At 42.7% G+C, this 16459-nt stretch overlaps 2 protein-coding genes across 3 annotated transcripts in view; one reads left to right on the plus strand and one right to left on the minus strand.

Annotated features, from left to right (window-relative positions):
- Window positions 1–1773, minus strand: part of BABAM2 (BRISC and BRCA1 A complex member 2) — a 151187-nt gene extending 149414 nt beyond the window's left edge. The window contains exon 1 of one of the 2 annotated variants that reach the window (XM_015857415.2): window positions 1558–1773. The gene's annotated coding sequence lies outside the window, so the exon portion shown is untranslated. Of the gene's footprint in view, window positions 1–612; window positions 1003–1557 lie in introns of those variants that run through there. The other variant, XM_015857417.2, reaches the window with a different exon arrangement.
- Window positions 1774–1796: 23 nt separating this feature from the next.
- RBKS (ribokinase) overlaps window positions 1797–16459 on the plus strand; it is a 66174-nt gene continuing 51511 nt past the window's right edge. The window contains exon 1 of the mRNA XM_015857414.1: window positions 1797–2041. Within this exon, the coding sequence (XP_015712900.1) occupies window positions 1992–2041 (50 nt within the window). The 5' untranslated portion in view covers window positions 1797–1991. The remainder of the gene's footprint in view (window positions 2042–16459) is intronic.

Genomic DNA, 16459 nt, shown 5'->3' on the forward strand with positions numbered 1-16459 from the left:
AGGCTGGGGATTTTCAGGTAAAGAAAAATACCCACGGATTTCCTACAAACTGTAATTAATACAGTTTTCTGCACTTTATGGCAGCTATAGAAGCTCAAGACTGAATATCTATACATTAATATATAACCAGCTCTCCTTACATGCATGATATACCACAACTGACAATGGGCAGACACTTGCACTTGCTTGGCAGACATCTATGGCCACTCAGGACAATCCCTCCTATTGGTTACAGCTCTATCAAAACCCACACCAGCTCACCCAGAGACACTGAGAACACAAGCTCAGAGTTGGCCTACATCAATGCAAAGACCAACAACTGAACTTGATATTGCAGAAGAGTGACTAACGCTGGGCACGTTTTATTCCATCACGTTTTATTCTACTGCAGGGAGAGCTGACAATGATAAGTCCTTCTTACAGCATGAAACGAATGCTGAAACAGAGGCCACCATAGCACTTCATATACAGAGACCTCAATGTTGGTTCTAATTATACATTCTTCAAGGGAACTTAAATACTGAGGGTAGAATTGTGATGTGTGGAGATACATGTGGTGACTAAAGGCGGAAACATACACCTTCCAAAGTGAATTATAGGGTGATTCTTTACCTTTCCACTAGTAGAATATGCAGGTTTTGTCAGTACAGGCAGCAGGGGCTCTGAAGCATCGCTCCTGGCTTTACTGCATCACTTCTTTAAGACCCACAGAGCTTCTACATCAGGAGCCAGCTAGCACACAACGCTTAAAGGCTCTCTATTGGTTACACTCACTGATTTATTTTGTAAACAAAGGGACCCGTAAACAAAGGGATTTACAAACAGTAACACAACTGTATTGTTTCAGTAACTTTCAGTTCCCACAGACAACATCTTTTCCCCAGCATAACGGCCCTGCAGCGCTGGGAACAGAGCACACACCAAATTAACTCAAGGGAATTCATCAATAACAACCACAATAAACAGCCCACGAGGCAGCACCCCCTCAGAGCCAAGTACTCGGGAGAAGCACACAAACCAGCAGCGGGTCCCTTTCAGACTCAGCGTGACCCGTGCCCACGAGTTCGGGTCAGTTGAACGCACATAGAGGCCGGCTGAGGGACCGGCCGTAACACTGCAGGCGTTCAGCGCGGCACAGCGGGGCGCTACGATGAGCCCAAATCTCACGCGATCCTCCTGCTCCCGCCCCGCAGCCCAGCTCTGCCCGCACGGGGCGGGGTCGCCCGGCGTCGCTCCTCGGCCCCGTCCCGCTCCCCCCCCGTGCCGTAGCCGGGCACTCAGCCCCACTCCCGGGGCTCCGGCCGCCACGTGCCAGCCCCGGGGCGGCGGGCGGGGCCGACCGAGGAGCCCAGCCCAGCGCCCCGGGATATGCCGGTGCCGCTCATGGCCCCGCGCCGCCCCGGGGCCGGCGGAGGAGGCGGGAGCAGCCCCCGAGCCGTGAGCAGCCCCCGAGCCGCTCGCCGCTGCCCCGGGGCCAGCAGGGGCGCTGCCTCCCGCCCGCCCCTCCCGGGCCCGCGCTGGATCTCGAGCCCAGGCCCCGGCCCGGCCCGGCCATACCTACGGCGGCCGAAGCGCGGCCCCTTAGCAACGGCCGCGGACACGCGCCCGTCCCGTCCGCCCGCGCCCGGCGTGCGCGCCCCCGCTCCCGCCCCGCCGAGCGACGTGCGCGCTCCCGCGCCCCGCCGGCGCGTCTCCCCGGGCCGTAGGGGGCTTCGCGGGGCTGGAGCCGGCGGCGGACACGGCGCCTGGGCGGATCTTGTCGCCGCGCGGCGTGGGGTCAGAGCGGGGAGGTGAGGGGTGCGCGATGAGCTGGAGGGACAGGGCTGGGAGCCAACACAGCCGCGTCCCGACAGGCGTTCGCCACGGGCACCTTCCCGGCCCGAGGGCCCCTCTCGCCCACCTGTCGCCGTAGCAACGGGCGAAGCTTTATCGCGGCCTGGTTCAGGGTCCGGAGTTCAGGCCCCGGAGCTTGTCCGCCCTGCCCCAGCGCCATGGCCGCCGAGGTGGCGGTGGTAGGATCGTGTATGACCGACCTGGTCAGGTTAGTACCTGGCGCGGCAGCACGGAGCCCTCGGCTCTGGACAGTGGGATTTCAGGCAGGCCCGACGCCGAGCTGCCGGGCCCGTGAGGGTCGGCCCCGCCACCGGCACCTCAGGCAGCGCTGAGACGGGCCTTGCTCGGCTGCCTCCGCCGGGAGGGGGAAGGGAGAGGTGGGTTTGTGGTTTCGACAATGTTCGGAAGCCCGGCGTCGCCCTGGCCGGAGCAATGTGCCCAGGAACTGGTGAGCTCTGATACTCTTTATCAGCACACGAACGATTTGAGAAAGGTAAATAAATCGGAGCAGCTGGAATGCGTTCTCAGTTCAAAGCACTCGTTTCTGCTGGAAAAGCGAGAATGAAAGCTTAATGTTGTAAAGAAACTGGAGTTATGTTTGTGAAAAAGCAGAATGAAGCCCACTATTGCAGCCCACTGTTTATCTGACAGGGAGAGAAGGCCCCGAGCTGTGCATAACCATCCAGGTTGGGAAGTGGAAGTAAGAAGCCCTAACGAAATCTTGTTCCTCTGCACCCCAAAGTGGGTTTTCTAACTATGAAATCCCTTTTTAAAGGAACGTCTCCCTTCCTTTTAATTCATCCTTTGGGCATTTGGGGTTTGGAATTAGGTACTTGGGCTTCACTGCCTTTTTCTTTCTTTCCTCCTGTACATGGGTAAGGTTTCCAAGCTTCTAATAAAAATTAAAGCAGAGCGATTCATGAAAGCTCTTGGTTCCCACAGCCCGACTTTATAACAAATACTAAATATCAGGAGAATTCAAACGAAATTGCAGGAGTCGGCGATAATGAAAATACTAATCCAAACTGCCTGACCTTGTTGGCCCCAGTACACTTGCAAACCAGTGCTTTATTTGCGCTATATTAAACACATCTGGTTTTAAACTACGTATGCAGAGTTGGTTAAAATAGGATTTAAAAGTGTGTGTGTCTGGACTGCATCAATTCATCCTGCTGGGAATTCTGCAATTAAAAACACAGTTCCTCAATCTGAATCAAGAGGAGGCTACATTGACGCCTGTGGGGTGAGAAACATAGAATACATGATGAGAAGATTATGCTGAGGACTAAGTGCAGTGTAGGCATAGAGCTGCCTTGCAAAAGCTCTTAAATAATCACAGAACCTAGATCAGAAATAATTAATGCTTGATGTGATTTGCAGAATACACTGCAGTTTACCAAGAAGAATAGTTATCTTGGAGGTCAGGGTAAGATATTATAGAATTGATACCTGCAGAACAGGCCCAGCTGCTGTGGGTCAGTGCTTGTGACATTAGATTGAAACACAAAACGTGGCCCTTTATTCTCAGCAAGTACTTCTCGTGTCTCTCTAAAATGTGAGGGGGAAAGAAATCATCAAAACTTTGCCAGCTTAAGCACTAGTTTGGGGCTTTTCTTGACAGTTAAACAGAAACAAAGCAAAGGAGAAAAAAAAAAGAAACAAGAAAAAAAAAACAGCCAGGAAGCTCCCATGGTTTTTGGCTTCAAGTTTGGTGTGAGGGAAATACAGTCACTTGTTTGAAACCTTATTAACGGGGCATACTGTAAGTAGAGATTAAACCGTGGGTTGCAGCCGTAGATGCTGTTACAGTGAGATGAAGTGGTTGTAAAAAAGCTATTTTGCTTTTCAGTCAGCTGAGAGGGTTTCTTGACTGAACAAATGCTATCACAAGAATGTATCTGACTCACCATTATTAGCCTCTGCTTTAAGGAGCAGTGAAGGGCTTTTTATTAGCGATAAGCTGATTTGATTCAACTGCAAAAGAATGGATAGCTTCATCCTTTGTTTGTAGCGTAAGATTTCAGGCACTTCATAAACCAGGAAAAAACAATGGGTTTGAATTTTGCTGGCAAGTGTTTAATCAGGCTGAAATCTCCATTTAGTACCCACGTGGACAGAGTCTGAATGCAGTCAGCATTAAAAATCCTGGTCAGATTAGCTGGAAGCGTTGGGCTTTGGGCTGGGATGCTTCTAAGTGAGGAGCAAAGCTGTGAAACAGGGAATGATAAGCAAACTTTAGTAAAAAACTACCAGGTTGGAATTCATGCTAGGAGCCTCTCTTGACTGTCTTTATGTCTGCAATGTAGGGGGAGCCACATATAGTGATTTTAAGGCTAGGGTTCATTTCAGCAGGAACAAAAGAACATCAGGTTTTCGTGAGTTTGTCATTTATGCTGATGTTTTAGTTTGGAAAAGACATGAAGAGCAGTGCTCATGTGTTACATGCCTGTCTATCACCCATTCGAAGAGACTGAATAAACTATGAGAGTCATGCACTATGAGGTCAGACGTGTCTTTGGGCACATTGTGTTTGATGGTCTTATTCACTGCTTAGAACTGAAGCCTATCTTTCCTAGAATAGAGGCTTACTGATTGAGGCTCTGCCAGAGGCACTGACAGGGGTGCGATACTGGCTCACCAGAATACAGTCTTCAGCTTCTTTCTGGGAAACTAAGAGGGAAGATTTAGGTTGGATGTTCGGGGGAAGTTCTTCACTAGGAGAGTGGTTAGGCCCTGGAACAGGCTGCCCAGGGAGGTTGTGGATGCCCCGTCCTTGGAGGTGTTCAAGACCAGGTTGGACGGGGCCATGAGCAACCTGATTCTAATAGTAAAGGTGTATGTTTGGTGGCCCTGCCAGGCAGGGGGGGTTGGAACTACATGATCCTTGAGGTCCCTTCCAACCTGGGTCATTCTGTGATTCTGTGATCCTGTGAATGAGAAGGGAAGGAGACCTTCTGTTGAAGACGGTATTCACATGTAATTCTGAGAAATAATCAAATTCAGAAGAAAGAGTAACGGACCCTTCAGATTCTCTTTTAAAGGGAAGGAGTCCAGTGGTTTGCTTTTCAAATACTGTTCTCATTGGAAATCTTTTCTCATTGTCCTGTAGCGCCGCAGTGGCAAAAATGTGGGTTTTTTCAAGTGAATTAGTATAATCAAAACAACCTCACGTACATACATGCAGCAAACCACACTCTTTTGGCTTAACGGGACCAGGAACAAAACATATTTGTGGTCACAATCACAATCAACACTTCATCGGCAATTTCCAGACAACAGAGCAGAAAACAAAAACAGATTATTCCATATGATCTAGATATCGAGCCAGACGGGTACCATCCATAGTACTATTTGAATAGTTTCTGCTCTGACTCATATTTGCAGACTGATCATGGCAGTGGTGTTTTAATTCATACTAAATCAGGACAAGACTAAACATATAAACCAATGAGAGTCAGACACACTAAAACAATTAGAATAAACAGGAGAAACTTTGGCATGGCAATTGAAAACAGCAAAAGCAAAGGAACAAAATGTAAGATGGAAAAAGTATTTAGATAGTCACAACAGCAACAGTATTTCACTTGAAATTCAAGAGAATGAGCCCACAGCCCAAATGCTGGAGAATGATATTTGTTAGGATGTTCAGAATTGGAAGTCTTGGTTTTTTGGTGGACCTTAATCACAGAATCACAGAATGACCCGGGTGGTCCATGGAAGGGACCATGTTCCATCCATGGAAGGGACCTCAAGGATCATGTAGTTCCAACCCCCCTGCCTGGCAGGGCCACCAAACATACACCTTTACTAGATCAGGTTGCCCAGGGCCCTGGGTGTCCAGTTGTCCAACCTGGTCTTGAACACCTCCAAGGACGGGGCAATCCTTCTCTCAGATTGCTTATTTCCTCTAGGGAGCAAAACTAGAAGGTAGGGCTTCAGTCCCCTCTTGTAACCAGTGTCATTGCAACAAGCAAACTGATTGAAGGCATGAGCTGAAAAGTAAGACTTGGTGGAGAAAGCACTGAGCTGCAAAGCAGTACATTGCTGGACTGGACAGTAGTGACAAATGCATGTCTGGAATTAACATCCCAGAGGAGCATGATGGCTGTGTCGAATCACCTTCACTAACAGCACAATCTCTGCTTTTGCAGAATGGCAAAGTTACTTCTGTTAGTCAGATTCTACCTCTTCTTAATCCTCTCCTGGTGGCTACTGTCTGCTGAAGTGCTGCAATAAATGACTCACTGTCTCATGGGAAATCTATCATCTTAAGCAGTGTACGAACTCCCTTGAAGTGCAATGCTTGGATCACTAATTTCAGCCTTTTTCTTTTTTGCAGGAATATGAAAAGGAATTTTCTTATGTTTCTTTTGAGGTAGCAGGGAATGTCTCACATACAACTCTGCTTTGCTTCCAGGTTTTTCACATGTTCTCATTTCCACCATTTCTTAATGCATGCAGCCACCAAGTTTCAGAGTTTCTGTTCTTTCATGCATTTTTCTGCTCTCCAGCTTCTCCTAGCAGCACAGAAAAGTATTCTAGAATCCTTCAAATCCATTCCATTTGTGTTTTTGTTTTTATCTGTAATGCTTCCCCTGCAGCAGCCACTCCTCATTCTAGTCAATCTGCTGTTGCCAGCAGCATGGGAAAGCACAACTGGGAAGGAATACAAGCTTAGTCCAGTTGAGGAAATTAATCTTTTGGATCCAGAGAAAGGCATCAAGGCATGAGAGAATGTGTCATCTGTGAATTGTTTGCTTTATGTAATAGTGAAAAATCTGGGCTTCATTTCAGAGCCTTGTCTTCTTCTCTGACCTAGCAAAGTTTTGGATGTATAGTAAACGTAGGATGTGCAGGCTCTGTGCTTTGTTGTTCTTCCCTGGTTATAGAGGACCTCAGATATGGTTTAGAGCAATTCCCTTTTGCCTTCTCTTGCCTGACCGGAAGAAAGCTGCATCTTGGAGAGGAAAAAATAAAATAAAATAAAATAAAATAAAATAAAATAAAATAAAATAAAATAAAATAAAATAAAATAAAATAAAATAAAATAAAATAAAATAAAATAAAATAAAATAAAATAAAATAAAATAATAAAATAGAGTAAAAATCAGGTTGATGAAATACTCACTAACAGACTAAAGGAATAAAATCATTCTATACAAATATAGTTTTGAGTATCCAAAATAGCTCCAACTCTTCTCATCTAATGTAGGATCTGATTGATCCAAAGCTCATTCATGTCAGAGGAGGCTTTCCAGTGCTTCAGACTGATGGGAAATTGTCTCTGCCCCCTGAAATAGGAGTGAACTGTTTAGTTTTTGTATGCAACACAGTGTAACGTTTTACTGTATTAAATCTATTGGGAATTATACTCCATTCCTGAAGAGCTTCTACCAAATCTCTTCTAACACACACACACACACACACACACACACACACACACACAAAAAAAAAAAAAAAAAAAAAGAATAAAATTATAACATATTGAAGAAGATGGGGAAATGTCTGGCCGGATTTTACTTAAAAACATGGGATATCTAAGCTGAGGGCACCGATGACATCTTTTAACCCATTACAAGAGCTGCATTTGCAGCCAAGTTTATAAACCACAAGGAAGAGACAATGTACCATTGATCACAGCTGGCACTTTCTGAACCAAACTGTTGTTTGTGTAGCAGAGGATGCTGTGGGTCCTGTCTGAGAAGGACTGGACATCTCAGAACACCTGCTCTACGCTTGTCTTTGGCTCTTATCCATCAAAACTCTTTTCCCCTTTTCTTTATTGGAAATGTGAAAGTTTCGAAAGTCTTGAGAAATATAGATGTTAAACTACTTCTCTTAACTTAAGGGGTTTTTGTTTTGTTTTGCTTTTTAAATCTAAGTGGAATAAAAGGGTTCCTTTCTGATTCCATTTAATTGAAATCTCCTGCCCTTTCATTTGGTGTCTTTATTCTGTACAGTAATCTACTGTGTACTGTAATTAGGCGATGAAAGTCTCCTTCCAGAAGCAGCTTCATTTCAGCAATAACTAATATGACTCTTAATTTTTAGATCTACATAGTTTGGTTTAATAATATGTATTTATTAGTGCTTTTGAGCTAAAGAATGCTTCTTATGGTACTATAGTCAGGCCTGTGCTACATAAATACCATATCTGAAGTAATTTCTTTGTCTTCCCAGTAATCAAGAAGTAGCATTGCTTGCTCTGCTGTGCACTTTTGGAGTTCAGGGACCAAAAGTCAGCTTTGTAGCTTTGTACCAAGATAGAGAAAAGGTGGAGAGAAACTGGAGGAAGGTTTTGAAAGGGCAGAATGATAAGCATGAGGTTTCAAAGCAGAAAGTGTGAAGAAGCTGCAAAGCTGAGGCTGAGAAATGAGGCAGGAGAGCTACAATCCTAACAGCTATAGCTCCCTGGCTGTCCAGAGAGCCCCTGTTTTTCTGCTTCTCTTTCTGCCAGCTCTGGCTGCCTGCTTGTTTTCTGCAGTTTTCTCACATGGCTGTTTGGCAGGGCTTAGGGAAAAGCTCTGTTCTAGTCCTGCTGTCTTCTCCCAGCAACAGCATTTTGGAAGATACAGCACCCAGTAAGTCCTCTATTACCTCCTCCTTCCCATGAATGAGTTCCCAGATGTCTGCTTCTGTTCCTACCAGCTGCAATGTCTGGTCTGTTTAAGTTTGTAAATTGCTTTGAGATCCTTTAAGATGAAAGGTTCTACTTAAGTGAGATCATTATCGCCTGCTGCATTTCTCCACTCCCTGTTCTCAGCCCAAACTTCTTTTCTCATTTCATCTTAGGGTCCTACACGGTGCTTAGCATTCCCAGCTCTCAGCGACACAAAGCTTACACACAAATTTCAACTTCCAATCTTTAAGTTGTTTGACGCCTCTCAGATTACTTCAGAGCTGAAGGTTAAATATATGTATTTTCCTGAGCCGATGCCAAGATGCTTAGCACTTGCCACACTGAGATTGTACTTCTGAATTTGCGTCTGACTTCATGTTATTTTGTGTGCTTCAAGAGACTGTACGGTTCTCTTCCTCCCACTTCTGAAGCACTTACTCATTCTAGGAAGCGTTCCAGCTACGATGTTGTTCTGTGATCCTACCCTGTATTCTCATAGCCATACTTTGTTCATGCTCATGTGGTTAAACTGTAAGCCTGTCAGGGCAGGGATTTCACTCCTGTCTGGTGCAGTGAGTTTAAGGAGAGGAACCCTGACAAGAGTTCAGAGGGCTCTCTGTATTCAGCAATTCAGAGGCTGTGTTTGGACAGCAGAACTCCTGTGCCGTTCAGCCACTCTTTTAGCTGTTGCCTTCGTCTTTCATATTCTAACTGACAAGAGAAGTTTTTTACTATAAAGTATCTTTGTGTGCTTATTCCCAATGTCATTCACATTCCACTGAAATTTCCCTCTTTCCTACTAAAATGAGGTCATCTTAAACCTGTGTTTATGGTACTGCAGTCATTTCCATGGCAGTAGACTATGATATCATCAGTGGAGGATTATGCCCTTCCTATGTGTGTTAGCAATTAAAAATTATGGTTTGTGAGATAAAACTAGTGTTTACCAAGCTTTTAGGTTTAGTCCATATGAGGCAAGGAAACTATTGCTTAATTCTCTAGAGAGTTCACTTGGGTAATGGAGTAAATGAATGCAGAAACATTTTGATCCTAGCAGGTGATAAGTTTTGGGGGTCTATTTTCCAAGTGGAAGAAGAAAATCAGCTACTCCATCTTGTGTTCTTGCCACGCAAAGGCCACTCGTCTGAAGCACCGTGGTGCTCCTTGTTCTGTATTGTTCAGAGCTACTCACTGGTTTGATTCACAGCGCCACAGGTTTATAGTCTCACGAGACTGGCATTTTTTCCCTTTCGAGGTCAGTAAACTACCCACAAAAGTAAAGCAATGTGCCTATCAGTCTTTTCATCTTTTTAATGGGTGCCTTCTTTGCCAGCTATCAGTACCTGAATCTCTTTGTTGAACCTTCGTGAGTATGTATGTGGTTTCTCATTGTCTGGTGACAGCCGAGTCCAATTTCAACACTGATGGCAAAAGAAAGTTCATTCATTTACAGTGTTGTGTCCACTTTATGACAGCTGCTTATGCTAGAAGATGCACATGGTAGGTTAGCAGCATTACGTGTTTCATCCCTTCAAATACTTCAGAATTTTTAAGCCAAGAAGGTAGAACTTTCTAAACAAGAATAGAAAGAGAGAAAAACATTGACTGAGAAGGGACATCATCAGTCTAAATATTGCAACATGAGCCAAAATTTGTAGCCATGTTATGGTTATGTATTTTAATTACAGAAATATGTGACTCCTGTGCACTTTTCTTCCTGCCTGCTTTCCCACATAAGAGAACTGACTCTCTTAAAATCTCTGCTTAAATAGTCTGGGACAGAGCATTAGAAGGAAATCTCAAAATGCTCTGCCCAATTACACACAAGACTTGCATGTATCTATTTTCACTGAGTGTCTAGGATTTGAAAAAGTCCTTCCTGAAATTATTACCACCTTAGTAGCTGCAATACAAAAGAGCTCCTTCTCTCACTGAAGTTCATGGAGACTGAACCAGGCAATGCCAGGCTGGAATGGAATAAAAAAAGACACAATTCTTGTGTGCAGGTTTTTTTTTTTGAGACTGATATGCCCCAGCTTTCAGTGAGCACACAGCTGGTGTTACAGCAGCCACCCGAGTGTCTTCATCTGCAGCTGGAAAACCCAGAGTGATATCTCTGAAGAAAATGAGAAGTCAGAAACTAATAACATTGCGATCATGGAACGAGGCTGTTGAAATAAAGGCTTAGTTACCATTTTTCCAATAAGAACATCAGGAATGAAGCATTTGTGTTAATTTCTGCTGCAGAAGGATGTAATTTTGCCTCAGCAATTCACAATAGCATATGGCCATTGCTTTACATTATAACACCCTTCCTCACAGATATCACAACTGTCATATTTTGTTTTTTGTAGAATTCCTGGGTACTGTACAGCTGCAAATAATTAAATCCAAAGCAGTGATCCACTGGGCATTGGTATGGTCAGTACTTCAGGGTATTCCTACGGCTTCTGCTCTATGCTAATGAGAGAGATAGAAAGCATCCAAAAATTTCTTGCCCCACTGAATACCCCTTTACCATATAAATTCCACAGTTTGTTGTTGTTGTTATTGTTGTTGTTGTTATCTTCCCTGTTTTTATTGGAAATTGTTTTTGATTGATTAAAATAACATATCTTGTCCTTCTACTTTGGAGATCTCTGCCATATTATTCCTTAGAATAAATTCCTTAGAAAATATTTGTCCCAATAAATACAACTGTAATTCATTACACTTTAACACTCAACACTGATACTCTTGTATTTTCTCTCCTCCCCCACCCCCGCCCCCCAGTGAGCCTCAGAGTGATATGATGAATAGTTATGTTCTGTCTTGTTAATGAATTACTTTCTGGCTGTACTATTAATGGAAATAACTGTTTTCCTAGATGTGTTTCTAGACATAAATATCTTTGGGTAAATTTTAGTACTCCTGACAGTAAAGAGCTGCTGGCACAAATCAAAAGCTGCAATAAAGATCGTACAGTCGATGGTAACAAATTTGTGTAAAAACACTCTAGGCAGGCATATATATGATGTTGCCTAGAGGAGCTGTCTGAGCTGTTCTTTCCATAGGAGTTTACTAGTAAGGTTTTGGTGCTCGTTTTATAAGGCTCCAGTTGTTAGCTCCTATATCAAGCTCCAGTAAGTTATTTGGTGCTGACATTCACGGTTCCTTCCAAGCCTAGCAACGTATACTCTGAGCCTGAAGAAAATACATAAAGGTTTTTTACCAGCGTGTTGCCTAAGTAGGTGCAGAACATGATGATCCTCCTGACACATAATTATGAAATAAGAAGGTGGTAATGTTCCCAGTGATATCAGCTGTGTGCTCCTTTATGGGTTTTATTATTTCTTCTTTCCATTTCTGACTTCACTCCATTTTCTCTCCTTTTATTTCCCTGTACTAGATCAATAGCATGTCCTCCCTGAACCATCTATGATTTTCCCTTGTTTGTCTCCACCTCTTGTTGTTACCTTTCTGCAGTGCACTTGTTTGCTATATTGCTCTTTTTTTCTTCTCCTCGTCTTCCCATAAATAACCTGCTTTCAAAGAGTCAGAATTCCCTTTTGCTAATTTACTCCCTCCACCAATTTCCATACTTCCTATCCTCCCAGTTTCCTGTTTATTTGAAATGTTTAAAACTTGATAGTGTATGCAGTGGAAAGGAAAAGAAGCTGCTTTGGTCATTGCTGAAAATAAAAGATGGGAAGGAATATGAAAGACAAATCAAATTCAGTACTCGTGTGGAAAAACGGGCATTTCCCATGCTCTTAACTGTAATGAGAATGAACATACCTCCTTCCTTCTAATTCCCTGATCCTGTTAATATTATTTACTGGGAATATCCTACTAGTATTATCCAATCTGTTGGGTTTTTAGCTGGATAGAACTAATTGAGGAATGACCTGGTGGGGAAAAGCAGTTGGTGGTTTTGCTGGAGCTCAGCAGTACACCATATAGAGGCAGTGAAAATGAACAGATAATCCATCATTTTTCATTCCCTGTTGTTCGTTAAACTGTGGGCATTACTGGAGGCATGAGAGTTGTCTGTTGGCAAGCCAGGGTTATGCAGGTTTACACAGAATCAGAATCGTTTGGGTTGGAAGGGACCTTTAAGGGTCATCTAGCCCAACTCCCCTGCAATGAAAAAGGACACCTACAGCTACATCAGGGCACTCAGAGCACTGTGCAGCCTGACCTTGAGTGTCTCCAAGGCATCCACCCCTCTCTGGGCAACCCATTTTAGTGCCTCACTTTCTGATGTTCACATCTTTCTGATATTTAGAGATCTGCCTTTCCCCAGAAAACTGAAATTGTGATAAAGGTAAATGCAGTCACCCAGAGGAGATTCCTACCTGCCAGGACTGAGTTAACCATATCTGACACAGGCAGGCACCCTCTGTACACTGCAAATTCTTGTCTTTGCCACACAAGCTTTAATGTTGTTGTAATACTAGGTTCTATTAGACACCTCTATGATGAGAAGGAATTTCAGGTACAGCTCTGTTTACTGGTGAATCAAGGGTAAGCCAGCTTCAAAGCAGAAGCTTAGCTACTGAAGGATTTTGGTGTACTTACATATGTTGGCTACATTTATCGATAAATTGAGTATATGTAAAGTAAGTTTTTGCTTACATTTGTCAATTGTGACCCATATGGATTCTGAAGGAAACGCCATACTTAGAAATTTGTTGAAAAACTTCATATTTATCAAAATTATTGTCTCGGCCACAAGCTTTTAGATCAACTTCTTACTGGAGAACACAAATAGTATTTAGACTGCACTACTTCATCTTGATAACTCTGTAGTGAAAACACAGCTACGATGCTGCTTTTAGTGTTGTAGTTCATGAAGCAAACATGCTTGTGTACAAAATGCCCATAAATAACGTGGGGGGGTGGCGCAGGAGGGGGGTGAATATACGGAGGAGAGGACTTGTAGGGAGATCAGTAGCTGATATTTTATTCTGCATGATAGTGAAACAGAAGTGTGGATTACTTTGTTGATTTGCCATTATGTAAAAAATGATGCTGCCAAGAACTAGGACCCTGTGACCCATCTAGTTTAATATGAACATATGTCTCCTTTATCCATTCACAGACATGTAATGATCACTCTTTGCTTGGGTTGCAAAGGTTATTTTGTTTTGTGGGATTGTGGTTTTTTGTTTGTTTGTTTTCTGCTTTAAGGCTGGTATTTTACGGAGTTACTATGTTCTGTTCAGCATAGGAACTAAAGGAAACCTTCTGCAGTGCTAGGTGAGAACAGCATGTTTCGGAGACGATCTATTCTAACATCACCATCACATTGCCTTGAAAATAATTATGTAACTGCAGTTCCAAAAATAATGTAATAGAGAGACATCAATGAAGAACAACGTGGGAGGGAAATAAAAGTTAGAGAGTAGCAATTTTGAAAATTTCCACAATCTTTTTAAAATACAAAACAGATGTTTTGGAAAAATGATGGAATTTTGCTAAGGCTTCAATATCTCAAGTTAGTTTCGTGTATTTTTTTAATCTCTTTTGAGCGTCCAGTTCAGAATTACAGATTATGACACCATCAGTATTGTGCCCACCTTTCCCACAAATGTGAACTGCTAGAGATGTGAGGAAAGGCCTATTATTATTGTTCCAGGAAAAGCTTTTTACTTTGTTCTGAAACTTTCAGCTTTCCAGTATAATTTAGGATCCCTTGATGATGTCATTTCAGTGACGTGCACTGCAGTGTGCTGCTGTAAAGCTGCAGGATATTTGAGTGCTTTCTTTGTCCCATCTTTTAAGATCTAATAGGTCAGAATGTATCCCTGTACAGAGGGCCAGCAGAAACATTCACTGAAGTCCTTGTTGGAGGGTACAGACATCTGTTCTCATTCTACACATTGTGTGTTTTGGTCTGTTTAAACTGAGGTTGTGATTGCACAATAGTATTTTGGAAGAAGTAAAGCTCATATAAGAAGGTAGCGCTCCTGTGGCCCTCCTGTAGTCTGAGCCATTTAATTTTTTCACTTGCCGGAGATGTTCACCATTGTGTCAGTTCAACTATTGACCCATTCAGTAATGAGATCTACGAAATAGTCTTTCTTTAGAAAATATATATATATATGTTTGATAAAATGCATGTATTTCTTTGATCACAACACTGGATGAAAAGATTCCTCCTGCTCTGCACTAATTTGTCATTTGTGCCGTGGTGACAGATTGTAAGTTATGTAAAATTAGTGAGTTTTAGCAAAATCTTCAGAATGGAAGATGGGGTGAAGTTTCTATATCTCACACTGCCACTGTACTTCAGCACTGTCCTGTGAAAGGGCTGTTCTTTAGCCATCAATTATTTTACCAGGTAGCAGTTTGGGTACTTTTCTTATGGTGTTCATTATGTGTTATAACAGGAGCACCCAGACCATCCAAGAATTGATAGCCCATTATTTGAGTGGTTTGAAAAGTGAACTTTTTTAAAGAAAGACTTGTCATATTAGGGGAAATAACTGGAAGAATACATTGAGAATTTTCTATTATTTCCAACTGTCTCTAACTTTTTTCAGTCATAGAGATTTGAAGTGAGACTAAGAACCTAGAACAGGATAGCCCAATATTTAAACCAAACTGTAGTTAACTGCATTCCTGAGGTGATCTCTTCATAAGTCCTGGAAGTTTTCTACCTTCCAATAAGATGCTTTAGTGGATGATTAAAAGGGATGAAAGCAAGAACGAGTCAAGAACATCAGATTTTGAAAAGAATTGTGGTCTTTTTGTCTCCATATTATGGATACTTTCCCATAGTACATGTTCAAATCTTTAAAAATTATGTGAGACAAAAGAGACCGAGGCTAAACCAAAATATTATGCCAGATCCAAAAGAGGTCTGAGACTTTTTCACCACAACGATGTACTAATATTCCTAGTTAGAGGCAAGAGCCGTTCTTTCCTTTGTATTTGTTCGGCTCTGAGGAGCATGAAAGCCCTGTAAATTGTATGTACTAGACAGTGGCGAGCTACACCTACTCTAATCTCCCAGGGATTTTCCCCATTTTAGGGAATTCCCGGGAGGGGAGAAGGAGCCTGTATACAATAATTTTATTCAGGGATTCAAAGAGAGCAGAATCAAAGCTAAATTCTAAGCCTTCACATTATATTGCTGTTCATTCAAATACTTTTAAATGCATCATTTCTGCTACTTTTTTGATACCCTTGATTATCTTCACTGTTCTTCAGGAGGAAAAAAAAAAAAAAAAAAGAAAAAAAAAAGATGTTTAAATATTCTTTAGATACTATGTAAATGACAGTCATCTTAGATAATGCGATATCTAATCTAACATACAAATTCTCTTCCCCTCTGAACTGCCTGATGAGAATATTGTTTTTCCTTTCTTCAAAAGAAAAATGTTGACGTACATCTTTTTTTTTCTTCTCTTTCTCATGCATGCTAAAACCATGTTGTTTCCCAGAAATAAACTGAGACTTTATGCTTTTCTTCAACATTCCTACAGAACGAAGCATGCTGTACTATTAACTAAGCCCTGGTTGCATAGAATCCCATGTTTTCAATAGACAGGGTAATATCATTGGCACAGGGCAGCATGCCCGTATGGCTACAGGGAAGGCAGTTCTGCTGCTCCCTCACTCACCCTGCCCTCAGTCCTGGCAGCATGCATTGGCCCACCCTGCCTGCTGCACACCAGTCTGGGTCAGTTTGCTGATCCTAACTAAAATGACCCGTGGAAAAAAACCAAAACATTTTACATCAGTGAACTCTGTAAGCAATAAGGGTAATGCACAATGAACTTTGGTAAAATGCTTTTTTATCAGTGTGGTCTTACATCAGCTTAAGCTGACAGTAATAGTGTACCCTTGTAGTATTTTGCATGATGAAAACACTGAACAGACTCTGGTTAGGCATCAGGAATCGGAAGCAAACCATTATTAATTTCAAGATTAGTTTATGCAGGTACTGCTTATGCTCACTGTTCCCTTTCCCTTCCTTCTCCTTTCAGATACAGTATTTCTGATGGTGATCTAGTTGCT

Source organism: Coturnix japonica, chromosome 3 (assembly GCF_001577835.2).
Source record: "Coturnix japonica isolate 7356 chromosome 3, Coturnix japonica 2.1, whole genome shotgun sequence".
Classification (NCBI taxonomy): Eukaryota; Metazoa; Chordata; class Aves; order Galliformes; family Phasianidae; genus Coturnix; species Coturnix japonica.